General features: G+C 54.1%; 2 protein-coding genes and 1 long non-coding RNA gene across 13 annotated transcripts in view; 2 read left to right on the forward strand and 1 right to left on the reverse strand.

The window, feature by feature from the left end:
- On the forward strand, window positions 1-11604 carry LOC119532329 (dehydrogenase/reductase SDR family member 4-like). Its single transcript, XM_037834604.1, has 9 exons — window positions 1-200; window positions 1292-1469; window positions 5793-5894; window positions 8398-8468; window positions 8565-8616; window positions 8900-9034; window positions 9536-9591; window positions 11064-11204; window positions 11500-11604. Exons 1-8 carry the CDS (start codon window positions 70-72, stop codon window positions 11176-11178), a joined length of 840 nt encoding a protein of 279 aa, XP_037690532.1. The 5' UTR covers window positions 1-69; the 3' UTR covers window positions 11179-11204; window positions 11500-11604.
- Window positions 7598-25371, reverse strand: part of LOC119532330 — a 24091-nt gene continuing 6317 nt past the window's right edge. The window contains exons 2-4 of the long non-coding RNA XR_005216517.1: window positions 20261-20472; window positions 13619-13755; window positions 7598-7783 (exon numbers count right to left, since the gene is read on the reverse strand). This is a non-coding gene — a long non-coding RNA (uncharacterized LOC119532330). The remainder of the gene's footprint in view (window positions 7784-13618; window positions 13756-20260; window positions 20473-25371) is intronic.
- CARMIL3 (capping protein regulator and myosin 1 linker 3) overlaps window positions 12261-25371 on the forward strand; it is a 16855-nt gene continuing 3744 nt past the window's right edge. For 7 of the 11 annotated variants that reach the window (XM_037834587.1, XM_037834590.1, XM_037834591.1 and 4 more), the window contains exons 1-33: window positions 12261-12423; window positions 13823-13917; window positions 14228-14278; window positions 14379-14438; window positions 14525-14640; window positions 14816-14913; window positions 15150-15220; window positions 15322-15395; window positions 15611-15686; window positions 15779-15867; window positions 16361-16455; window positions 16682-16768; window positions 16967-17076; window positions 17225-17302; window positions 17855-17931; window positions 18014-18118; window positions 18212-18281; window positions 18781-18862; window positions 18983-19079; window positions 19201-19255; window positions 19337-19509; window positions 19755-19823; window positions 20095-20188; window positions 20276-20374; window positions 20765-20893; window positions 21091-21204; window positions 21689-21864; window positions 22651-22738; window positions 22883-23020; window positions 23301-23364; window positions 23471-23679; window positions 24071-24174; window positions 24769-25084. In XM_037834587.1, coding sequence (XP_037690515.1) covers window positions 12384-12423; window positions 13823-13917; window positions 14228-14278; window positions 14379-14438; window positions 14525-14640; window positions 14816-14913; window positions 15150-15220; window positions 15322-15395; window positions 15611-15686; window positions 15779-15867; window positions 16361-16455; window positions 16682-16768; window positions 16967-17076; window positions 17225-17302; window positions 17855-17931; window positions 18014-18118; window positions 18212-18281; window positions 18781-18862; window positions 18983-19079; window positions 19201-19255; window positions 19337-19509; window positions 19755-19823; window positions 20095-20188; window positions 20276-20374; window positions 20765-20893; window positions 21091-21204; window positions 21689-21864; window positions 22651-22738; window positions 22883-23020; window positions 23301-23364; window positions 23471-23679; window positions 24071-24174; window positions 24769-25084 — 3399 coding nt within the window. In that variant the 5' untranslated portion in view covers window positions 12261-12383. The remainder of the gene's footprint in view (window positions 12424-13822; window positions 13918-14227; window positions 14279-14378; window positions 14439-14524; window positions 14641-14815; window positions 14914-15149; window positions 15221-15321; window positions 15396-15610; window positions 15687-15778; window positions 15868-16360; window positions 16456-16681; window positions 16769-16966; window positions 17077-17224; window positions 17303-17854; window positions 17932-18013; window positions 18119-18211; window positions 18282-18780; window positions 18863-18982; window positions 19080-19200; window positions 19256-19336; window positions 19510-19754; window positions 19824-20094; window positions 20189-20275; window positions 20375-20764; window positions 20894-21090; window positions 21205-21688; window positions 21865-22650; window positions 22739-22882; window positions 23021-23300; window positions 23365-23470; window positions 23680-24070; window positions 24175-24768; window positions 25085-25371) is intronic. The other 4 variants (XM_037834588.1, XM_037834594.1, XM_037834596.1 and 1 more) reach the window with 1 other exon arrangement.

The raw sequence follows: 25371 nt of genomic DNA on the forward strand, positions 1-25371 counted from the left end.
TCGCCTAGCCTCTCAACCGGCCGTCACCTCTCTTCCGGCAGTGCGAACCTTGCACTGCCTGTAGGCGCCATGCAGAAGGCACGGCTACTGCTGAGTGTTTGTTCCCGAGCGTGGAGTTCGGTGCGGATGGTCAGCTCCGGGATGGTGCGCCGGGACCCGCACGCGAATAAGGTGGCCCTAGTCACGGCCTCTACCGACGGGTGAGTGCTCGGGTCGAAGTCCCTGAGGCCCCTTGTCTGGAAACAGAAACTAATCCCTTGACCTCAGCTTCCCAGCGGCCCCTGTCGTCGGGCCCTCAGCAGCGGCGAAAGCCCGGCCCCTCCCGGCAGAAAGGAACCGCGTGGTCGGCCTGAAGCCCCTCATCCAGGTCGAATCTCCTGGTTCCATTGCCAGCCCTCATGTCACGGCTCCCCCGTGCTCTGGGCTGCCCCAGCCAACCGGCCTCACGGAGAATCTGGGAAGACCAGAAATCAGAAATTCAAGAGTCCAGATTTCAAAATTCCTATCCCACTGACTCCATCAACTATGAAAATGTTCCAGGGCCCCCCCTACAAGTTCCTGGACACCCCTACAAGTCTCCCAGAAGCCCAGTCCTTACCTAGATGGAGCTCAAGATCCATGTGTCAGATTTCTGCTTAGGTTATACATTTTGGCCTCCCCTGACCCACTACACTGGCCCATCCCGTTTTCCATTCTCATAGGGTTTTGCTGGATGCCAGCCCTTCGCAAATCTAAGATGCAAATGTATGTGAAAATGCCAAAGGCGGACTATTGCAAAATGTGTAGCCATTACTCCCAGGGGAATATTTACATTTGTAACCAGAAACCTACCGTTTCACATGCAGCCTAAAACATAACTAAGGATAGAATTTTGAGAATGATGTAGAATAATAAGGCAGGTATTCGAGGGCAGGGCTTCTTTTGAGTGAGACCCTCAAATCATGGAAGTGGCTGCTGTGACTCTTTCTCCCCTCCGTCCTTACAGGGTGGGGGCCTATCACCCGAGGTGGTGCCTGTGGAAGATGATCCCAGGAACCTAGGCAGATGGACTAGAACCAAACCAAGGGCAGTGACCATAATAAAAATAAGTAACTGAGTACTGAAAGCCTTCTAAGCACATCCGTCTGCATGGTAATAGCTGTACCATTAAGCCTGTTTTACACATAAGTAAACAGACACATGGAAGTCACATAGAGACAGAGCTAGAATTCAGACCTGGGCAGTCTGACTCCATAGCCCTCAATCTCTTTGCTGTACCAGCTTTACAGTTGTTGTCTCTCTCTGCCCCCAGCATCGGCTTGGCCATCGCCCGGCGCCTGGCCCAGGACGGGGCCCACGTGGTCGTCAGCAGCCGGAAGCAGCAGAACGTGGACCGGGCGGTGGCAGCACTGCAGGAGGAGGGGCTGAGCGTGACGGGCACCGTGTGCCACGTGGGGAAGGCCGAGGACCGGGAGCGGCTGGTGGCCACAGTGAGCAAGAGGAATATGGGCACAGAGCCAGGAGGGGCCAGAGAGGAGCCAGCCCGAGCCTCCTCTCCTGCTTTCCTGTACAGCTTTGGGGTGATCCACCCCAGCACTATCAACAGGGCTGCACTGGCACACACAGCAGTCCACCAGCACATGTTTATTGTGTGCCCCTCTATCATGTCCTGAAGTCCGAGAATCATCCCATCCCAGTCAGAGAATCAAAACCACTCTAATGCTTCAAGCCCCACAGCATTCCTCAGGGCACACAAAAAAGCAGCTGGTCCTGGTTCTCCAGTAGTTTCCAATCTAATTGAGCAGATGAGAAGAGTAAATCAAATCACAAAATAGTTGTTCCCAACCATGAACTAATACACAATCCCCTGTTCTCCAGCTTACAGAGCAGAGGCCCCTGGGAACCTATGGGAGACAGCCCACCATGTGCCAGCCACCTACTGTGTGCCACAGACTATGTTCCTAGCCCTTATACAATTTTTCTCTAAATCTAACAACAACCCAGCAAGGCAAGGACTAGTCTCCCACTATACACAGACTGGTCCAGATAAGTTCCCAAGGCCAGTAGGGAAAGAGCTATGATTCAATAAACCTGCCAGGCTCCCTTCTTTTTTTCCACTACCAGCAGGCTACCTGACATTTGCCCATTAGCACAGGTCCAGGCCTCAGGTGCCCACTTGGACCTTAGTCTCTAAGAAAGTGTCTAAGTCAGTGTCAGAGTTGGTACTTAACACTAGCCTTCTAGCTGCACAAGAAAATATGAACATCTGACAAAGGAGACTTCTCTTCCCTCCAAGCTCTGGGCACAAACTGTATTCCCCAGAATGGAAGGGAGAATCTGCCCCAGCATGGAGAAACACAGGATTGTGCTAACAGATTGGAAGGTTGGCAGAAATAATTTGGGTAGTCTTAGAAGAGGAAAACCTTAAGCAACAATTTGGGGGGGTGGGGAGAGATTGTGGCATGAGCCTGAGGAAGCCACCTTGGCTGGCAGAGACTGCTGGAGGGAATCTAAGATTGGGACCTTGATCCTGAGGGTGAAGGGAGCCAATCGGGAGCCTAAGCCAATTAGTGACTAGTCATTTAAATGTAAGGGGCAACTTACCATCAAAGTCCTGCGGGAAAAATGACCTCTGGCTAGGCCCCACCCGGTCCACTTAACTCCTCCTATATCCCTGGTCCAGAAGTGGGACTTGAGCTAGACCTTGAGGAATGGGTGGGATTGGACAGATGGAGTAGGGATGGGGTCCCAGATGACCCTGCAAAATGAGCAGACAGCCGAAGAGGGAAAGAAGGAGAGAGGGGAACACTGTCAGTCCAGAGCAGCAAACACAGGCTTGGAAATGCAGGCCAGAAAGGGGCTGGGTAGGAAGGGTAGGGGAGAAGGCCTTGTTCCAGCTTGCTAATGCTGCCATTATGCAAAATACCAGAAATGGATTGGCTTTTATAAAGGGGGTTTATTTGGTTACAAAGTTACAGTCTAAAGGCCATAGAAGTGTCCAAGGTAAGGCATCAACAATAGGGTAACTTCACTGAAGAAAGGCCATTGGCATCCGGAAAACCTCTGTTATCTGGGAAGGCATGTGGCTGGTGTCTGCTTGCTCCCAGGTTATGTTTCAAAATGGCATTCTCCAAAATGCCAGCTTTCAACGGCCGTCTTCAAAATGTCTGTCTAGGATGCAGCTCCTCTTCAGTATGTCACTCTCAGTTGCTCTGAGGTCCCTCTGTTTGTGAGCTCTTTTTATAGGACTCCAGTGAACTAATCAAGACCCACCCTGAATGGGCGGGGCCACATTTCCATTGAAAATTCAATCAAGAGGTCATACCCTAATCAAAGGTGGGTGAGTCACAGTTGGGTGAGTCACATCTCCATGGAAACACTCCATCAAAAGGTCCCAACCTAATCAACACTAATACCTCTGCCCCCCCAAGATTGCATTAAAGAATATGGCTTTTTCTGGGAGACATAGTATACAAACCAGCACAGGCCTCAAGAGCCTCCCAAAGGAGTTAGACTTTCTTGTAGCAAATAAGGAGCCATGTGAGTTTCCAAGCAAGATAAAGATGGTTATTAAGGAAGAATAATCTGGCATTGGTAGAAGATATATTGGAGTAGAGAAGAATCCAAGCTAAGGGCATAAGCTAGGAAGCTGTTGCTGTAATTTAGGTCCCCAGAGGCAGTGAGACCAGGATGAATGTGCCTGACAGATATTTATTAGGAATCCACTGAGATTTTTCTAACCTGGTATTAAGAAATGGAAAGTAGGAGGGATGACTCTCAGATAGTTTGCGTGACCGATGTCAGAGTACAGAATGACCGAACAGTTGCCATCAGTTTGAGATGTCGTCTACCTCTTGCAGCTGTTACTCCTGCCGTGAGGGGCTGGGACTTAATGTGAAAAGAGGAGGGGACTGGAAATAGATTTTTGAGTGGCCTGCAAATTTGTGCCGTGAAGCTTCTCAAAGGCTTGATGAGTGGAAGCCAGGGCAGCCTGCCTCTCCACCTGATAATACTTTTCCTAAAAAAAAAATATAGCTATCAAAACACAGAGCAAACAACTCCTAATGACTATAGTATGGTGATCACACAATGTAGAGCAAGACCAAGAAGATACCTGGGTGGTACTAGGTACCTTTCTCATTAATCTCTCACTCTGTCTCCATTCAGTAACAACCTGGCCTTCTTCCCCTCTCCGTGCTGATAGACCTGGAAGGGAAAGGGAGTGAGATGCACGGCAGAAGTGAACAATCTCTGTGCATTGCAGTGAACATCACTTTCTAACTTAATCTTCACCTGTCCTTGTGAAAAGCCCGAGGCTCACACAAGACCAAGGCAGATGACTGGGGCTTTGTCCCAGGACTCCACATTTTAAAGGGTGCAAAAAAGTGTTAACACTGGTTTTAAATGGTTATGTGCTTTTAAATTTTGTTAAATTTACATGTTGGCAGCACGGGCATTCCTTCCTCAGTGTAGAAACAACTGAGCTTAGCACCTAGTTAGCAAGAATAATTAGTTAAAATGGGAAGCCAGCAGATGGTGCACATTGTTAATAACACCCCTCTGTGCGCCAAATCGTGAAGTTCAAAGCCCATTTAGTGCTACTTGCCCGAGGCATCAAAATGGCCAGTTCTGGGCAAATACAGTCTGGTTTCGGGGCGGCTTAATAATGAAAACTCGTTGGCAGATTCTGTTTGGCCATTCATTACTCCTGCAAATGCCTCCACCACCTATTTAGCTTATTAAGGAGGTGAGATGTTGCCTTTCTTGACTTTCCTAGTTTAAATCTCAGTTCTGCCTTGTCTCTGTCATGCCTCCAGGCCACAGAGAAGATAAGAGGAAAGAGAAAAAAACAGCATCATAACTGAGTGTCATCCCCCTGGTGATTCTCCTGGGCAGCTAGCTCCAGAGTGACTCCAGCTCCCTTTCTGAGGGCTTACAAATTAGCTCTGCACAGACAGTCCTCCTCTGCTTGCTGGGCAGCCACCTTTCTGCCCAGACAACCCACACTGCAGTCTTCACTCTTCTCCCGCATCATTTTGAAACTTTCTTAAACCAAACGTGGCACGGTTTTAAACAAAAGGGTACAGTATGCTGTGTTAGAAAAAACTCAGCTCTAGAGAGTAGGAGTCAGGGGCTCTTGCCTCGGTACTGGCCCCACTAACTAGCTTTGTGCCCTGAGCAAAGCATTTCACCTCTCCCAAAGGTGGGATGAGCAGGACTCCTGTTCGAATACGTGACCTTGAGAAGTTAACTTCCCTCAACCTCAGTTTCATCGCCTACACCATGAGGACATGGGGCGAGACAATCTTAAAGGCCCCTCCCAGTGGTAACTTTTTGTGGGTCTATTTAATCTGGTTTCTCCCTTCAGGTAAGTGTGAACAGGTTGAGTTTAAGGTAATGGTAACTCATCCCAGGAGAACCAGACAGTAAGCACTTGGAGAAATGGGGCTGGGACTTAGTGTGAAAAGAGGAGGGGACTGGAAATAGATTTTGAGGTGGGAGTTGAAGCCATGAGAATAAAGACTTTCCAAAGTAGAGAGTGTACAGAAAAGAGCAAAAGACCAGACATAGGCTTAGAAAAACTGTGTGTTGGGGGGGTGCGGGGGGTGGTAGGGGAGGCAGGAAGAAGAATGCAAAAGAAATAAAGCAACCTTAAACATTAAGCAGCAGAGTTTAGGGTAGCTTTGCAGAGAAAAGTTTTCAAGAAAAAGAGATGTCATTTTGACAGCTGTTCCTAAGAAGGACTTCTTAATCAACATTGCATATCCTTTACTAACCTGTGGCCCTGATCCAAACCTTACTCTTCTCTCTAGGCTTTGAACCTTCACGGGGGGATTGACATCCTGATCGCCAATGCTGCTGCCAGCCCTTTCTTTGGAAACCTAATGGATGCCACTGAGGAGGTGTGGGACAAGGTGAGAGGGGATTAAAGCAGAGGGAGCAGGCCTCTGCAAGCATCCAGCACAAACCCAGTCTGCTTTTAGAATGTGTTTGTCAAGTGTAGTGTAAATGTGATGACTCATCCCTATTTGCCACACACCTGGGTGCACCTGGTAAAGGGTGGTGGGGGTGGCAGCTTCCTCTCTCCCTTCCGTTCTCTCATTTCTACTCCTTCCCAGTTTTGTCTTCTTCACCTTGCTCCTTGCTAGCCTTCTGCTCCCTTCCTGCAGCTCTCCTCCCCCCTCCCACCCCCATCCTCATTCTGGTTTACTTAAGCAGCTTCATTGCAGTTAATATGCCAATAACTAATATACTCTTGAACTAGCACACCCACCCGTCCCCTTTACTGTTGCCTAAAAAGAATGGTTTTTCATTGGTTGGGAAACATTCATAGCTTATAAGTGAAATACCAGTTTTGGTGAAATGACCAAATTTGCCACTATATGTAACATACTGCCTTTGAACAACACCTGGTCTTTTTTCTTCTTAACAGCGGTGTCAACAAAATCTGAGACCCAGATATCTAAATTTAAGCGTAAAAATTTTGGTGTTTACGTGAATGTGTAATCTACATTATATTTATAATGTAGTTCACATTTCTAGATTCTTTAATTATAAAGCCATAATTAAAATATTTGTCTTTGTTTACTAAGGTTAATATTCCCACATGATTTGGAAATGCTGAATTTTTCATGACCCCCTGTGGTTTTGTTTTTTACTGTGATGTCAGTAATTTCCCAACACTGAAGTTTAAGGACATAAAAATATTATAGTTTGTTTATCAGTGTTTCACAGATACAAAGACCCAAGTGCCAAAATGTTCTTCAGTGAGCCAGCTCCTGATTCTGATATTCCTTAAAGTAGAGAATCTTTCATGAGTCTCTGTTCATCTTTCAGGAACAGTCTGAATAGAAACCGCATGAAAATTATTTTTTTAAAACCAAATAATTTTTCTTTTTAGTTTGCTATCTTTTAAAACACCACATCCCATCAAATCTAAATGCAATGGCTGATCCTTGAGTAAACACATTTGCGTGACAATTGGGGAAATTTTATTACGGATAGCATATTAGATAAAAGTATTATCAGTGTTAAATGTCACGGGTGTGTAAGAGAACGTCCTTTTCTTTGGAAACATATGATAAAGTATTTAGGGATGAAGCATTGCACTGTCTGCAGCTCACCTTCAGTGGTTCAGGAAAAAAACTGCATAGGTGGAGAGATAGGGCAAATGAGGCAAAATGTGAGCAACTGGGGAATCTAGGTGAAAGGTACATGGATATTCATTGTACTGTGATTCTAACTTTCCTGTAAAGTTGGAATTTTTCAACATAAGAGGTTAGCAAGGGACACTGGGGAGTGATGGAAAGAAGAGTGGAATATCCCAGCTGTTTTAGTTTCCCAGCTGCTAAAATACATACCATTCAATGGATTGGCTTAAAAAACAGGAATTTATTGGCTCACGGTTTTGAGGCTAGAAGTCCAAAATCAAGGCATTTCAAGCAATGCTTTCTCCCCAAACACTGTGGCATTCTGGGGCTGACTGCCAGCGATCCTTGGTCCATGGCCTTTCTGTCACATGGCAATGCACATGGCGGCATCTTCTCCTTTCTCTTCCTGGTTATATTGACTTCCAGCTCTGGCTGCTCTCCATGGCTTCTCTTTCTGTATCCAATTTCCTTTGCTTATAAGGACTTCAGTCATACTGGATTAAGGCCCACCCTCATGCAGTTTGGGCACACTTTAACCAGTAACATCTTCAAAGGTCCTATATACAAATGGGTTCACAGCCACAGGAACAGGGGTTTAGACCTGAAAATGCCTTTTGTGGAGGACACAATTCAATCCCCAACACCAGCAGTGCCTAGAAAAATATAAACAAGTGTTATACATTTGTTTTATATCACAGATGTGGGGGTTTTGATTGTAGCCTATAACCCCCTGCCCCCAAAAATGCATCCTCATGATTCTGCTTTCCAATAAATGCTTGGCCAGACAATCCATTTTAGAGGACAAAGAGCATCTCACTCCTTAATCTCAGAGACCAGAGATGTGCTGGAACAATCCCAAGTGCCCGAGGTCACACCCCATTTTTCCTGAGAAGCACAGCCCACTCTGGGAAAGGTCCAGGAAGCAGATCCAATTCCACTTGGAAAAAACAAAGAAAACCCCACTCAAATCCAAGTCAGCTCTGGAAGTCAATGTCCATTCTGGTCCAATTCATACATGGCTGCTAAGAAACAAGATGAAACCAGATTCATTATTTCTTGCCTGAACATAATGTGTCATTAACCAGCCAGATAAGCTTGTGACAGACACTTCTCCCTTGGTGCCTTCCACTCATAAGACCAGGGTGGATATCTCAAGGTCTCCATCAGCTCTAACTAACAGATCCTTTGAACCCCACAACAACTCCTCATCCTTTCTCCTCCAAGTCTCTTCCCTCATGCTGTTTTCCCTTTCTTCTCTTGGTTTCAGATTCTGGACATTAATGTGAAGGCCACATTCCTTTTGATCAAAGCGGTGGTGCCAGAGATGGAGAAACGAGGGTAGAGAGTGAGAGGGAGCCTGGGTATGGGGGTTCCCATGGGGGCTGAGGGCAGGGGTCTCCACTGGGAAGAGGGTCAGCTCTCTTCTTTTTCCAGAGGCGGCTCAGTGGTGATTGTGTCCTCCATAGGAGCCTACAGCCCATTTCCTGTAAGAACCTCTCTCTGCTGCTTCCACCCTTCCCCCCAACCCACACCTTTCCACCTCTCCATTTGCCTTAAGAAGTTTGTGCTCCCTCTTGGAATCATACATCAAGCTCCTTCCCACAAAATAGACACCTTACCATCAGAAACCCTAACCCAGGGAAAGTTTACACACAGGACACTTTCCTGACTGTGACCCTCCCTTATTGGAGATGTCCTATTGACCACTGCCTTTGATGTCTAATGATAAGAATGAAGAATGACCTGGAAATATTCTCTATACTCCACAGGGCCTGGCCCCTTACAATGTCAGTAAAACAGCTTTATTGGGCCTCAACAAGAACCTGGCAGCAGAGCTGGCCCCAAGAAACATTAGAGTGAACTGCCTGGCACCTGGACTCATCAAGACCAGTTTCAGCCACATGGTGAGGAAGGGGAGCCTGCCATCCCACTGGGACCTCCCTGAAAGGCAACCACTTCCTGCATGCAGAGGCCCAGTTCCTTCGTCCAGAGCTCCCAACCACTTCCATCCTACCTCCCTGGGATTGTCCCATGTTGCCTCTCCATGCCGGCCACCCTCCCCAGATCAGACCCCACACATGTACACACTCCTTTGGACACTGTGGGTTGGACACTGGGGAATCTAGACTCTGTTCAAGCTATTTTATATCTCCTTAAGTGTTGAGAATTGGGGAGACCACACTATTCAGGGACCCAGGGAAATGCCTCACTGGAACCTGCAGGAATGAAACACAAGAGGGCAGTAGAGAGACACAGGGAGCTAGGAAGGGATAAGAAGTAAAAAGAGGGTCTCTCCCTTCTTCCTCTCCATGGATGTGAGGACAGGAAGTCTCTTCCCCACCCCACCCTCAGTTTCGTCTTCTTTCACATAAAGATTCCCCTTAGCTTCTCCCTTCTTCCTACAGTTGTGGACAGGCAAGGAAAGAGAAGAAAGCGTAAAAGAAACCTTGCAGATAAGAAGGTAAGGTCTGTCACGGGGCGGGGGGAGGGGGGGTGGGTTAGAAGGGATGAAGATGGAAAAGTCTGGTCCCTGACACATTCCACAATTCCTTCTCCCTCAGTCGCACAGGCAGTTCAAGCATGCTCTCTGCTTCAAACACACTGACTTTACAAGCTCATAAACACTGTATCATTGCAACTGGGTGTGCAAGGAGTCTGCTTCCATTGCAAAAACCCATCACAGACGTGTCCAGATTTCAGAGAGCAGAGGCACTGGAGAAGCCCTGATTCCTCTCTCTACTCTGGGCATCCCTGGCCACCAGGGAAACAGACACACAGCTCTTACACAAAAAGCAAAATCACAATTTTTTAGTTACCCATAAATAAAAAGAGTCTGATATCTTTCCAAAGCTTGGTTTGATGATCCTACAATCTAAATAAAAGGAATGAAAAACTTTACCAAGCCTAGAACTCCCCTTGCCTAAGAAAACTACCCTGTTCTCCGATGGGCTGACTAACTGGTCAGGCACCTTCACTCGTCTCCTTTGCCTCAGTCTCCCTGTCTCTCTGGCTTTGGGCACTCTCTTGTCTTCAGCTTCTCCCCTCAAGGACAAATGCCAACAATATCTAACTTTGACCTGGTCCAGAGAGCTCAGACTCTCTCAGGTTCTCCCACAGCCATTCTGATGTTAGGCAGGAGCCACAGGCCTAGTTCACAACTCATTTATAAATCAGGGTATTGCTATCCTTGAGCCCCAAAGAATCACCTGATCCCATGCTGCTCAGTCCTGGTTACACACAATCTCCCAGGGAGCTCTGTAAGATACAGATGTTCAGGCCCCACTCCAGAGGTTGTTTTTTAATTGGACGAAGGTGAGATGTGGGCATCTTTGGTAGAACTACGAATCCAGACCTCCTAGTTTTGGGTTATTCACTCTCCCCACCTCTAGAACTTTCTATGGCAGTTAGTTAAAGGATTTCCTAAACTATGCAATCACTGATACAAATGATAATTACCAGATTCTCACAAAGTTAACCTGATTTTAAGGAACAAAACTTGATTCCTGAAAAAAAATCATCCCTAAATTGAACCTGTACAAATGGAATCATATTTTAAACACACCATTTATTGTCACACAGACTCCCTGACACTTGAGTACCACGCACACGTGAAGCAATTCTTTTGAAGTATGAAATAACTACTCCCCTGTTTCATCTATATAACTTTGGATTTTTGTGTACTGAGTTCTAAAAAACAAGAGTTTCTCTATATTATTTGAATATAGCATGTAATGGTTTGGGCAGAGTACAGTATTTATGCTTACACTAACTGGTAACAGCATCCTCATGGTAACCCTCACTGACAGATGAGAACTCTGTACACTGAGCCTGAAAAATCATCTGGTGCTTCCTGAAGAGAATTCCATTCTCTGTCAGCCAGGGTCAGGGGCCTGGCCTGTCTGATTTTACTTCCTTGTTCCCCCTATTCTCCAGGATAGGCAAGCCAGAGGACTGTGCAGGCATAGTGTCTTTCCTGTGCTCTGAAGACGCCAGCTACATCACTGGGGAGACAGTGGTGGTTGCTGGGGGGACCCCGTCCCGGCTCTGAGGACCTGGAGAGAACCCAGGGCAGAGGTTGGTTGGGCTCCAATTCCTGGGTCCTGTTCCAGCATGTTCCAACTGGCCTTTCCCACCTCTGCCTATCTTACTGCTCACCTTACATAGCACTCCCCCAAATTAGTTCTGCCCTGTGAAATAAGCCCACCTTCCCTTCCGTGGGGGTGTATTCTTTCAGGATCCCTGCTGTTGCTTGCAGCCCTGGATAAAGGTTTTCCCTGAGAACACAGGGCAGGCCTGCTGAGAAGGCTGAGTCTACCTTGGCAAAGACCCACTATTTCTTTCTTTTTTTTTTTTTTTCCTGGGTATCTAGGGAATTTGAGGGGAGATGGAAGAGAAGAAACCTGGAGTGGACGGAGCAGGATTGAAATTAACAACTTGCAAATAGAGTACAAATAAAATGCAGATGATCATATTGCTTCGAGTCAACGTCTTCATTTTTCAGAATGGGACGCTTAGGGATCATAGCTGGGCACAAAGTAAGCGTCTGGGCGCGCTGGATCTCTGGATCCTAACCCTCCCCACTCCCTGTCTCCAAGACCTGAGCGTGACGCTCAAGGGCGGAGGTGTCTGCAGAGCTGCCAGCTAGAAGGAGGTGGCACGGGAACTCCCAGGTGCTACTCTCAGCCTCACACCCCCAGGGATGGTGCCAGGGACGCCGCAGGGATCCCCAAGGCTGAGCGAGCGGGAAAGGACGAACCGCGCCCCCCCACCCCCCAATCCGGCCAGGTCCTCCTGGGTCAGCGAGGACTAGCTGGATGGGTCCCGAGCCGGCGGGGGAAAGGCAGGGGCATTCAGGTTTACAAACAAAAGAAATGGGATTGGCCCACAGTGCCCGAGGAGCGGATGGCGCGGATATCGGGGACGCTGACCCCCGCCCGGAGAAGGCCGGGGCGCGGGGCTATGCACACTGGCCGTCGCACGCGGGAGCCGGCGGGAGGGGTCTCACGCGGGTCGGCGGCGCGGCGCGCATGCTCAGTCCGACACCTCTCCGGGCGGGGCGGGAGACCCGGCCCTCCGAGGCGGGGGGAGGAGCGCTCGCGCAGCCACCCCTGACAGGAGCGGGCTCGGCCGCTGCTGCAGCGCTCAGCGCCGGGGCCCTGCCCGAGCCAGGTCTAGCATGTGCCGCGGCTCCCCGGCGGCGGCGGCGGCGGCGGCGGCGGCTCCTCTGCAGCAACAGCAGCAGCAGCGGCCGCCATGGCCAAGCCCAGCGCGGAGCTCACCCGCGAGCTGCAAGGTACGAGGCTGCCGTGATCTCCGGGACGCCCCGTACAGGAGCACTCCAGAGCCAGTGCATTCCTCCCAGCGGTACACCCCAGTCCCGGTGCCTCCCGCTCCCCTCATGCATCCCGGCTCCCGGGCAGCTCTCCCCTCCTGCATCCCAGCTCTGGGCATCGCTGTCCCCGGAGCATCCTTCGCTGGCCCCTCCCGCCTCACCGTGTCAGGACCTTCCGTCCCAGCGCCGCCTGTACCGCTCTTCGGTGGCAGTTGCAGCCCCCTTGCCCTCCTGGGGACTGACTCTGGGCGTTCCTTGTTCACCCCTTGGAAAAGCGTCCAGTCTCTCGTCCGGAGAGCCCCGACTTTCCCGCCGGGAGGGGCCAGGCCCGCCCCCGCCGGGCGGTAGGAGCTGCCCCTGGTCCTGACCGCTGCTTGGCTCTACACCCTCCCTCCTCGCGGCCCCGCCCCGGAACCGGCCCTGTAGAGCCCCCTAGGAGCCGGGCAGCGCCCAGGTCAGTGGAGCAAATAAGGGATTCAGGGAAGAGGCCCTGGATTAGAGCTAAAACCAAGAGCAGGGTCTCTACGACTCACCTCCCACAGCCCCCATCCCAGACTGTCCCCCACCTCACTAGCCCCTACCCTGACCTCAAGGCCTCTGGTGTTTGTGTGGGTCTCAGACTCAGCGCAAACCAAGGCCAGACCTCCCAGCACTGCCAGAACCCTAACCCCCAGGGGAGGGAGCACAGGCTGGCCCACGCAGACACCAGGACGCTTAAGGATACTCAGAGGCATGCTGCACCGTGGCGATTCCCCACATCTCCACACACACACAAGCACAATCATGAGATGTGTGTACACACATCTTTACAGAAACAGCACCCCCACCACACACATGCACGCGAGCACACACACACACACACACATACATACACTATAGGATATCTGGATGGTTCTGCCAGCAGATGGGTATGGGGCTCATATAAACACTAACTCCTCCCCCCCATCCCCACCCCACACACACCAGAACTGCCTGGCTCTGTGCCCCTTCCACAACTGCAAGCACAGCATACTCATTCACACTTAACAGTTCCCACCAATTCCACACACAGATTCAGATGGCATGCTCATACTCGTAGTAAAAGCAGGAACTCACACCCAGACCACCTAGAATAGAGTCAAAGGGACCCCCACCATGCCCCTACACACTGACTCACCGTGTGTATGTTGCTCTCCTTAAAAGAAGAGAAAAGTCTCCCAAGAAGGAAGGGTCTCTGCCCTTGCCCTTCTTTGTCTCTCTCTGATTCCGTCTCTCCTCCCATCTGGCCGTGCCACTGCCTCTGTCTGGCGGACCCTAGGGAGGTGGGGGTGGAGGTGGCCAGGGTAAGGGGAGCTCTGAGCAGGCCCCCACCCACCTGCAGATAGCGTGCGGAGGTGCCTGAGCCAAGGGGCTGTGCTCCAACAGCACCGCGTGAAGCTGGAGACCAAGCCCAAGAAGTTTGAGGACCGAGTGCTGGTGAGGGCAGGGAGTTGGGGGAAGGAGGGGGCAGCGAGGGCAGGAGGCTGATGAGGGCACAGAGCCTAGTAGGAAAGAGAGACAGGTGGGGGGAGGCTGAGGAGACAACTCCTGAGGGAGGGGGGCAGGACTGGACTGAGTTGATATATCCAGGCATCTCAAGTGGGGCGTGAGAGGGAGGGAGGACTCCCAGAGGAGAGGGCCACTGCTGACAGGGGTTACACACAGGCTGAGGGGACCAGCAGGAGGAGCAGGCAGACCAGAACCCAGGTAGCTGCCACGAGCTGTGGACATTTTTCTCTCTCTGCAGGCCCTGACCTCCTGGCGCCTCCACCTCTTCCCCCTTAAAATTCCAGCCAAGGTGAGTTGGGCTGGGGAGCAGGAAAACATCAGCCTGCTCCCTTCTGAGTCTGGCTAGCCAGGCCCTTCCTGTGAGCTGAGCCATCCCCATGCCTTCCCAGGTGGAAAGCTCCTTCAATGTCCTGGAGATCCGTGCCTTCAACACATTCAGCCAGAACCAGGTGAGCACTGGAGGTCGGGGCGCCCCTCCTGGGCCAGCCAGAGGAGAGAGTCGGTGTCAGAGGCCCTGCTGCTCCCTCTCCCACAGATCCTGGTGGAGACGGAGCGTGGCACAGTGAGCATGCGGCTGCCCTCAGCCGAGAGTGTGGACCAGGTGACCCGACATGTGAGCTCTGCCCTCTCCAAGGTCTGCCCTGGCCCTGGGTAAGTGGCAAAGGAGGAGCCTCCCAAGGGGTTAGACAGCAGAGAGATGTCTCCTTCCCTCTCCCTTCCTCTCATGTCCCCACCCCACTCCTGGGTATCCAGAGGTTAAACCAGGGGAAGAACTGACAGAGCTTCTTTCCATCCATCTCTGGGATGGGCTTGTTTCATCTTCTAGGTGTCCAATCCGACGTGGAAATGCAGATACCCCAGAGGGGCCCCGAGACACATCCCCCAACTCTGAGACTTCCACATCTACCATTCACAGTGTCTGTGGTGAGCAGGGGCAGACTTGAGGGAAGTGGGACCTAAGTCACCTTGCCCTGTGTCCAGGGTCCTTTGTCATTCCATGATTCCATAAGGATTCCGTGAGCTCCAGGACCTCAAGAGGTTCATGATGTAAAAGAAACACAGAACACTGGCACCAAAAATGACCATGACCTTTCCTTGAACCCCAAGCCTATTCCCCACCCCTTCCCCTTCATGAAGCCAGCCCATCTCCTGCCCCACAGGTGGCTTCTCTGAGACCTATGCCGCCTTGTGTGACTACAATGGGCTGCACTGCCGTGAGGAGGTGCAATGGGTGCGTTGGGCAGGGGCCCAGCAGGTGGGCAGGCAGGACCCAGAGGGAGGGGGCGGAGGAGAATGAGGGGAGCAGGTGTGAGCCAACTCTACCTCTCAAAGGATGTGGACACGATCTACCATGCCGAGGATAGCCGGGAGTTCAATCTTTTGGATTTCAGCCACTTGGAGAGCAGGTAAGCTAAGGGGGCAAAGACTCAACCCCCAAATTCCAGCCTCAGCCCCACCCCTGGCCCTTCCCAGGATCTCCCTTCTGGTCCCACTGCCAGCCCCAGCTTTGCCTCCCCAACCATCTACCCATCCAGGCCCAGCCATCCCATCCTTGGCCTCTTCTTTCCTGTCTCAGCCACCTGCTCACCATTTTCCTGCTCTCCCTTCAATCTCCCCACAGAGACTTGGCTCTAATGGTGGCAGCTCTGGCCTACAACCAGTGGTTCACCAAACTCTTCTGCAAGGACCTGCGGCTGGTAGGGACTAGGAGGGGCGAGGGCAGCAGGGGTGGTGTGTGGAGAGTAGTGCCCTTCCCTCCTCCTGATTGCAGGACCCCCTCTGTTTTCAGGGCTCCGAAGTGCTAGAACAGGTGCTACATACCCTAAGCAAGTCGGGGAGCCTTGAGGAGCTGGTGCTGGACAACGCCGGGCTTAAGACGTGAGGCCAGCCTCCTCCTTGGGCAAGGGTGCCTCCTTGATTTAGTCTTAGGGTTCCAGAACATCAGAGCATGAAAAGGGCCTCTGGACTGTCTCATCCAGCTCCTCACTTTACTGAAGAGGAGACTGAGGCCCAAAGAGGGCATACAGCAAGTCAGTGGTCAAGCTGGAACTAAGACCTAAGCCTCCTGATCCCCAGATCCATGACCTTATCCCAGTATGCTTCATGCCCCCTAAACCATCCCCTTCTTAGATCAACTACCAAGCAGGGTTGGCTGCTAGGCTTTGTCTTAGCATAGCTTCCCAAGATCTTCCCAAGATCTGGAATGCCCCCTAGTAATCTGGAGTGGACAAACTCCCTGTACGCCCCTATGTAGGGGGTGCCTCTGTCCCGTGCAGCCCCAGGCAGCCAGGCAGGTGGAGGAGGAGGGGAAGCCCAGGGGCTGGAACTTGGAGCCCAGCTCAGGACAAATCCTTCCTCCCCTTCTCTGAAGGGACTTTGTCCAGAAGCTGGCCGGGGTATTTGGGGAGAACGGGAGCTGTGTGCTGCATGCCCTCACTCTGTCCCACAACCCCATCGAGGACAAGGGTGAGCCCCAGCCTTGAATCCTACCCCTACCTCAAGGGAGACCCCAGTCCTAGCCCAGAGCCCAACCCAAGTGTAAACAGGGGCTCTCCAGTCTGATTCCAGCCCCTACCCCAACACTTCCATCTTTGACCCCAGGCCTGTACCCCACTCAAGCCCCAAATCTAACTCTGCACTACCTGCACCCACCCAGCCCTCTCACTGGACCCATTCTCTCTCCACTTCCCAGGTTTCCTCAGTCTGAGCCAGCAGCTTCTCTGCTTCCCCACTGGCCTCACCAAACTGTGCCTGGCCAAGACTGCCATTTCCCCTCGAGGTACTTGTACCCGCCCTGACCTCTGGCCCCTGACCCTCCCCCAGTGCTGTCTGGGGTGTCAGGCCCCCGAGGCATACCCACACTCTCATGCACTGTCCTAGGGACCAGGGAGGGAAAAGGGGCCACATTTCAGGAATCAGGAAGAGTTGTATACTGAGGGGATGGGGGCCAACCCAGCCCAGTGCCCGCTGTGCTCAGGGCTCCAGGCACTGGGCCAGACCTTTGGGGCCAACCCAGCCTTTGCCAGCTCCCTTCGATACCTGGACCTGAGCAAGAACCCTGGGCTGCTCGCCACGGAAGAGGCCAATGTGAGTCCATGGAACACAGCCTCAAGCCCCTGCGGAAGCTCAGGCTGCAGGGCCGGGGAGCCCTCAGCCCTGTCACCCCTGGGAGTGGAGGGACTCCATCTCCCCTCCCTTCCCCCTGCAGCCCCTCTGTCCTTCCTTCCCTCCCCAGGCCCTCTACAGTTTCCTGGCCCAGCCCAATGCCCTGGTGCACCTGGACCTGTCGGGGACAGACTGTGCAATCGACTTGGTGAGGGCTTGGGACGGGGGAGCCATACTGAGGTGCCTTTGGGGAGGCCAGGGCGTGTCTCTGCCTCCCCTCTCTTCCTGAGTCCCGAGGTGGGGGCAGGAGGAGTCAAGGCAGGACAGAGCAAGTGGGCCAACCTCAGGGTCAGCTGGATTCTAAGGCCATGCCCATAGTTCATACCTGTGCAGCACTTTATCCAGGCCACCACCCAAGGTTGTGCTGGCTGTGCCTGAAAGCCATCCCTCCCTCCATTCCCCAAGCCGTGCACCCTGGTGTAGGGGTGCATCCCCGGAGGAAAGGACATGTTCCCTAACTTGAACCAAGGCCCTCTCCACCACCCCTGGAGGCCAACCAGGGAGTAGACCCACTTTCTTCCAAGGAGAAACCCAAGGCTCTAAGAGGCTAAGTGAGCACCCACAGCAGGGTTCTCACAGACTGACCTTAGAGGGTGACAAGTGAGACCGTGATGGGAAGGAGGAGGCCATCCTCACACCCCACCCCACGACTGACACTTCTCCCAGCCCCTAAGACCCCCCCACCCGTCTCTCCCTACAGCTTCTGAGCGCCTTGCTCCACGGCTGCTGCTCCCACCTTACCTACCTCAACCTGGCACGAAATAGCTGCTCCCACAGGTGGGAGCAAGTGGTGGTGCAGGGAGGGATGGGGCAAGCCGTGGGTGTCCTTCCCCCTTGCTGACCCCAAGGGTCTCTGCAGGAAGGGCCGGGAGGCCCCATCAGCCTTCAAGCAGTTTTTCAGCAGCGCCTACACACTGAGCCATGTCAACCTGTCAGCCACGCGACTGCTCCTGGAGTCCCTCAGGTTGGGTGGGTGCCGGGTTGGAGGGGCGTCTAAGAGAACCACAGGGGACGGGGATGAGGGGTAAAGGTGGGCCTACCAACCTTGCTCCCACAGGGCGCTGCTCCAGGGCCTCTCCCTCAACAGTCACCTCAGTGACCTGCACCTGGACCTTAGCAGCTGTGAGGTGAGCCCTCAGTCCCCCCAACCCCACTGCCTGTGCCCCCCACCCCACCCATCGCCCCAGTGTTCATTTCTCTGACCTAAGTCAAACACTGGCTCCCCGCCTCTACCCTGGCCTTCCGCAACCCCCTTGACCTGGCCATGCCTCCGTTTCCTTGTCTCAGCCTACAGGCTGTATGCCCCACCCCCAATTCCAGAGGCCATTCATTCATCTTCAGCCCCCCAGAATCTCCTCCCTTCAAGCTTTGGAGTGGGAGATCCCAGGCTTTCCCACCAGGGGGCAGGAGCAAGCTATTTTGGAAGTAGTTGCCTGGAGATTTTTCCGGCTGAAGGGAGGGAGAGAGAGCCCCAGGAGAGGCTCTGTTGGGGAGAAGGAGCCTCCCTGATTTTACACCCCAGAGACAACCTGGCGGGGTGAGCTTAAGTCCTGGTGTGAAAGCACCAAAAGTGCCCTATCTCCCCCCAATCCCTACGTCTCCCCGTTCTCCCTCTCCCTCCCCCAGCTCCGGGCAGCCGGAGCCCAGGCTTTGCAGGAGCAGCTAGGGGCTGTCACCTGCGTGGGTAGCCTGGATCTGTCGGACAATGGTGAGTGGGGCTGCCTGGGGACCTGGTGGGGGCAGGAACCTGGACTACAGCAGAGAGGCCATGAGGAGACTCCAGCGAGCCTCAGGCTTCAAGGCCGGGCCTCTCCCATCTACCGGCCAGGGTTCGACTCGGACCTCCTGACGCTGGTGCCTGCCCTTGGCAAGAACAAATCTCTCAAGCACCTGTTCCTGGGCAAGAACTTCAATGTCAAGGCCAAGTGAGACCCCCACCCTCATCCACCCATCATCCACCCCATGGTGTATTACCCCTGGCCCCCAGCCCCTGAGAGCCTGACCCCAGCCCCCACTCCTCTGACCCTGGGTCCCCACTCCCTGCAGGACCCTGGAGGAGATCCTCCACAAGCTGGTGCAGCTGATCCAGGAGGAGGATTGCGTGAGTGACAGGGCCTGGGGAGGGACCTGCCATGGCAGGGGCTGCAGGGACAGGGCCCAACCTCCCCACTTGCCCACACAGTCCCTGCAGTCCCTGTCGGTGGCGGACTCCCGGCTGAAGCTTCGCACCAGCATCCTCATCAATGCCCTGGGCAGCAACACCTGCCTGGCTAAGGTGGATTTGAGCGGCAACGGCATGGAGGACATCGGGGCCAAGATGCTCTCTAAGGCCCTGCAGATCAACTCCTCCCTCAGGTGGGGCCCTCACCTGGACCCTCTGTCCTGGAGCCCCAGTCCCTGCCACACACAAACACCCTCCCTGCTTGCCGAGACTCACTGCTCTGCACCCCAGTGTGCAGGAGGCCCCCAGCCCCAGAGTGGTCTCCAAGTCAGCCTTGTTTCCCAGGAAAGGAAGGCGGGTTCCAGAGAGGGTTGTGTCCCTGGCCCCTAACAGGGACTCAGAGGGAGGGGTGATAAGCCTGTGCTCACCCTCCTCCCAGAACCATCCTATGGGATCGGAACAATACCTCTGCACTGGGCTTCCTGGACATCGCGAGGGCCCTGGAGAGGTGAGTGGGCCAGGGCTCTGTCCAGATCTAATCCCCCAGCCTCCCTGGGCCAGATCTGCACCGCCCCAGCCTCAGCCAGCCCGCTTGGCCTATTTGACAGAACCATTAGGAAGGGCCATGGAAAGGGGACCAGGTCAGAAGGCAAAAGGTTGAGAGCCAGATAGAAGGTTGGAAAAGAAGAGAGGAAATGGTCAGCAGTGGGTGGGTTTGGGGGAGAGGGGCCTCCCATTCTCACCTGTCACCCACCCAGCTGTGCTACTATGTCCCACAGCAACCACACGCTGCGCTTCATGTCCTTCCCTGTGAGTGACATCTCCCAAGCCTACCGCAGCGCCCCCGAGCGCACCGAGGACGTCTGGCAGAAGGTGGCAGACTAGGCAGGGAGGACTGAGAGGGGCAGGGGGCAGCGTGCATCCCCAGGCCCTGACCTCACCCACCTCCATTATCTCCAGATCCAGTGGTGCCTGGTGAGGAACAACCACACGCAGACTTGTCCCCAGGAGCAGGCCTTCAGGCTGCAGCAGGGCCTGGTGACCAGCAGCGCCGAGCAAGTAAACGTTTCCCTCCGGAACACATGGGCCATGGGGCATGCTGAGCACAGGCGCTATGAGACAGCACATGGTGGGGGGACATCATGTGCTGCCCATCACTGAGCATGTGGTAGAGCAGAAAGACAGGACGTTCAGAAAAGGGGGCCCCAACATGTAAGAAGACATGGGCAAACAACAGGCAGCCCACAGACCAGGGGTGCACAAGACTATGGGCGTTCAACTAGGCATTTGAGTCCACTCCCCAAGAAGGAGTAAGAGAACAGGCCATCAGGAGGCATCACAACCACCACTGTCAGTGCCAGCACCAGTAGTGCTGCCCAACGGAAAAGACGAATGGACCCAGAAATGGGCACCTGGGCCCCCCTTGACACTCCCGCCGCTGTGCTCCAGATGCTGCAGAGGCTGTGCGGACGTGTGCAGGAGGAGGTGCGGGCGCTGAGGCTGTGCCCCCTGGAGCCCGTGCAGGATGAGCTGCTCTACGCTCGAGACCTCATCAAGGATGCCAAGAACTCCCGGGCGGTGAGCACTCGGCAGCCTGCCGGCGTCTCCGCAGCCCCACCCTTCCCTGACAGCCTGGAGGACCCAAGAAGGCCAGCCATGCTAACCCAAGGGTGTTCACACCCTGCCCTATCCATCTGCCCTCCCAGCCCAGGGCTCCCCAGGAACCCACTAGGGCCCAATTCTGGCTCTCTGATTGTAACCCCTTCCTTTCCCAGCTGTTTCCCAGCCTGTATGAGCTGGGCCACGTGTTGGCCAACGACGGGCCTGTGCGACAGAGGCTGGAGTCAGTAGCCAGTGAGGTGTCCAAGGCTGTGGACAAGGAGCTACAGGCAAGTCCTGGAGGAGGGAGGAGGCCAGGGTGGGAAGCCCAAAAGAGAACAAGACCCTAGGCCAAGCGCTCAGGTTGGAGCAGGGAGATTGCTAACGGGCAAGAAGGGAATGCAGAGTTGAGACCACCTGCATTTCCACTATGCCAAAGCATTGCAACAAAATCAGATTTGGGTTTGTTTGTTTTTTTCTGCTAGCTTTGATGCTGGCCCCAGAACTCTGACCTCTCCTGTCTGGACTCTGACACTTGGGCTGGCTCTCCCCACCGTCCATATGGTTAGGTAGAAGGAGCACTGATGGGGAAGTGGGGAAGCCTCAGTTTCCAAGGCTCTGCCATCAACAGTCTCGGTGACTGACCTCAGTGGGTCCCTCGGTCTCGACATGTGGGGGGTAGCGTAGATAGGCTGCAGTATCTTCTGGGATGCCAGCCCTGACCCTGTCCCCCAGGGATTCTCACCTCCTCCCCCACCCACCCACCCATACTAGGTGATCCTGGAGTCCATGGTCAGCCTCACGCAGGAGTTATGCCCCGTGGCCATGCGGGTGGCCGAGGGGCACAACAAGATGCTGAGCAACGTGGCGGAGCGGGTCACTGTGCCCCGGAACTTCATCCGAGGGACACTGCTGGAGCAGGCGGGGCAGGACATTCAGAACAAGCTGGAGTGAGCGGCGGAGGGCCGGGTGGGGGCACGGCTGGATACAGCCCAAAGCACTTAGGGATTGGGGCCCTAAGTTTTCAGCAATGAATAATGAACGGCACAATCTCCATTAGGAGAGATAAATCTTTCACTAAATGCAGCCTTGCTATTTAGGGTCTGACTGGTCTTTGCCCTAGAAATATAATTGCTGAGTTTGTGCACACACGGATGAACACACACATTTCACCATGAATTGACTTTTAGGAGCAAAGCACAGCCTTCTCAGAGGCATGGACAAAGAAAGACGTGGCCTACACTCTCTCTCCCAACTCCCAGTTTTCATTGCCCCCTAGAGTTCTTTCATTCTGGGTCTGGATGCCACCACTCACCAAAGCAAAGGAAAATTGTTAAATTTGCCCCTGAAACAGCCAGGCTCAAGAAGTGCTGCTTTCTACCATGGCAGTAGCAGCCAGCAGGGTTTACTCAGCCCTCTGGTTTACCTAGCTCCATTCCCCTGGGGTTCCAAGGCCCTGACCTGGCACCCCTTGCTCCTTCTTCTCCTCCATCAGTTCTTCTTTGTCCTCTGTCATACCCACATACCTGGTCTGGGGGAATCAGGGGGTGGGACTGGGCATACATTTGTGGAAACATGGGTGTTGGGAACCCTAAGGTGCTTTCTACAATAGCAGCTGTGTTCTCCATGGACATCCAGACCAGCTGGCCCCATCTCTGAGGCATCTGGGAAAGTGAGGGGCTGAGGCTCGGGGGCCCAGGAAAGGGGTGGTTGAGCAGCCCCACCTATGTCCACAGTGAGGTGAAGCTCTCAGTCGTCACCTACTTGACCAACTCCATAGTGGATGAGATCCTACAGGAGCTATACCACTCCCACAAAAGTCTGGTGAGGCTTCCTAACCCCAGCTTGGGGACACCCCCCACCATCACACCCCCTGTCACCCCATCTGCCCCAACCAAACCCTCCTCCTCCAGGCTCTGGTTGGTGGGCAGTTTCCTTCAGATTGTGTTCACACCTGTCCCTCCCCAGGCCCGGCACCTGGCCCAGCTACGAACACTGTCAGATCCACCAGTGGGGCCAGGCCAAGGGCAGGATCTGTCCGCCCGGGGCCGAGGCCGGAGCCATGACCACGAGGAGACCACCGATGATGAGCTTGGGACCAACATCGTGAGTCCCCCACAGCCCCGCTCCCCTCCTCAACCTGGGCCCTGCCACTGAATCTGCAATGCACCGTCCCCTTCCATTTCTCTGGACTCTCCCCTCTGGACCTGTTCTCATACCTTAGCCCTGATCCAGCCCAGCCCCTGGCCTCCTCCCAATGCCTCAGCCACCCGAGGCAGGGAAGCCAGAATGAACTCCAGGGAGAAGGCTTTATGAGGAACAGGAGACTCAAGGTGACATTCATGGACTTGCAACCTGACCCCACCACTTATCTCCGTTTCTGCAGGACACCATGGCCATCAAAAAGCAGAAACGCTGCCGCAAGATCCGGCCAGTATCTGCCTTTATTAGTGAGTCCTCCGGGCTCCCCCACCTTTCTGAGGCCCTGCTTCCCTTTCTGTTTTCTCTATCCCCCCTCTCCCTCCTACTAGTCCTTCTAACCTGTTGTCCCCACAGGTGGGAGCCCTCAGGACATGGAAGGCCAGCTGGGGAACCTGGGGATTCCCCCCGGCTGGTTCTCAGGCCTCGGGGGCAGCCAGCCCACAGCTAGTGGCTCCTGGGAAGGTCTATCTGAGCTGCCCACTCACGGCTATAAACTAAGGCATCAAACACAAGGGAGGCCCCGGCCCCCCAGGACCACTCCTCCAGGACCCGGCCGGCCCACTGTGAGTCCCTAAGGCCTTGCAAAAGGACTGACTTCACTTAGCAATGCCAAAACCAGGCTTTCTAGCTCTAGGACACCAGTGCCAGAGGCACCAGCCTTGGAGCAGGCAGGGGCCCAGGCAGGCCATCAGAGGAGGGATTATCCAGTTTGGATGGGAGCAAGACCTTACTGCAGATAGGAAATCGCTATCTGCCAGATGGTGGCAGTTCTCATTTGGGGGAAGGGTGCAGCCAAGAGCCACCAAGCTAAGGAAACGCCCAAGTAGACTAAAGTCTAAGTTTCCACAGCACCAAGAAGAGACAAAGCCCAAGCCCAAAGGGGGAAAGCCCTGAGTGGATTAGGAGGTGGTCCTCCTGATCCAGATGAGATCGCAAACAGGACTTTCTTCCCAGCAGGTACTGGTACCTGGGTCTCGTCAGGAGAACGGGATGGCCACCTGCCTGGACGAGGGGCTGGAGGACTTCTTCAGTCGAAGAGTCATGGATGAAAGTTCCAGGTGTGACACCTAGACACACTCGCATTTTCGGCTTGCCCCAAGGCTCTGGAAAGGCTCCCTGCATCCTCCCAGCTCTCATGGGGGCTGCTCCCATGACAGTGCCCCAAAGCCAGTCTTTCCAGGGCATCCCCTCCCCCATTCTTATATGTCCCCACCCAGTCCTTAGCTCCCACAGCCTCTGAATCTCCCCAGGACAGAGGAAATGGGGTGAGAGCAGACCCTGGGATGGAAGAGGCCAAGAGGAAGTGTTCTCTGCCACTGCCCCAGGCAGACTCGCCCAGCATCTGTCCAGAAGGGTCACTTGGAGCACTTGGAGAAGCTGAGAAAAGGAGATGGGGGCAGGGGTTTCTGGGAGGAGCGTCAGTTCAGGGAAAGGCTGCCGGAGAACATGACCAGGAAGGTGAGGAAGGGATCTCCCACGAGAACTAAGTGGAAAGGGTTACCGAGCAGCAGGACTCACTAGATGAGAGGGGAAAGCTGGCCAGCTCCGAGGCCCAAAGCTGGGCTAACACCAGCACCAGTGTGGACCCCGAGTGACCTTTGCATCTGGCCGATGCAGAGCATCTGTCACTAACTCACCCCGCCTGTGCCCAGCTACCCCCGGACACTGAGGACCGTGCATCCAGGCCTCTCAGAGCCGCCACTGCCTCCGCTCCAGAAGAAGCGGCGCCGAGGCCTGTTTCACTTTCGCCGGCCCCGGAGCTTCAAGGGGGAGAGGGGGCCGGGCTCCCCCACCACCGGGCTCCTCCTCCCTCCTCCCCCACCCCCACCCCCGACTCAAGAGAGCCCCCCCAGCCCGGACACCCCCAGCCTCGGCAATAACTCCTCCCCCCGCTGGAGCCCAGAGGAGGAGAGCAGCCTCCTCCCTGGATTTGGGGGGAGCCGGGGACCTTCCTTCCGCAGGAAGATGGTAAGTCAGGGGGTGCTGGCATCCTCCCCTCTTCTGCCCCATACATAACCCACGCCCCACCCCACTCCAAGCCCAGAATTCTAGGGCCCGGGTTTCTGAGGAATTTGGCCAGTCCAATTCCCCTCTCCTTGAGCCTAGTGTAAGACCTGTGACCCAGAGCATGCTGGGAGCGCCGTGTTCAAATGAGGCCTGCAGCAGGGACTGGACAGAGCTTCCCCGGGCTGGGGGCTCAGTGGGACAGGCCCACTCCCTGCTGCCTTTGTAGCTCTCTCTCCATCTGGTACTGT

The sequence above is a fragment of the Choloepus didactylus genome, chromosome 4 (genome assembly GCF_015220235.1).
Source record: "Choloepus didactylus isolate mChoDid1 chromosome 4, mChoDid1.pri, whole genome shotgun sequence".
NCBI classification, from domain to species: Eukaryota; Metazoa; Chordata; class Mammalia; order Pilosa; family Megalonychidae; genus Choloepus; species Choloepus didactylus.

Bases quoted from the DNA above. Each gene is read 5' to 3' on its own strand.
- LOC119532329 (XM_037834604.1), top strand. From the start codon at position 70: ATGCAGAAGGCACGGCTACTGCTGAGTGTTTGTTCCCGAGCGTGGAGT. The intron at 1,470-5,792 runs GTGAGCAAGAGG...TCTTCTCTCTAG, and splicing joins GGGAGCGGCTGGTGGCCACA to GCTTTGAACCTTCACGGGGG. The intron at 9,592-11,063 runs GTAAGGTCTGTC...CCTATTCTCCAG, and splicing joins GAAACCTTGCAGATAAGAAG to GATAGGCAAGCCAGAGGACT.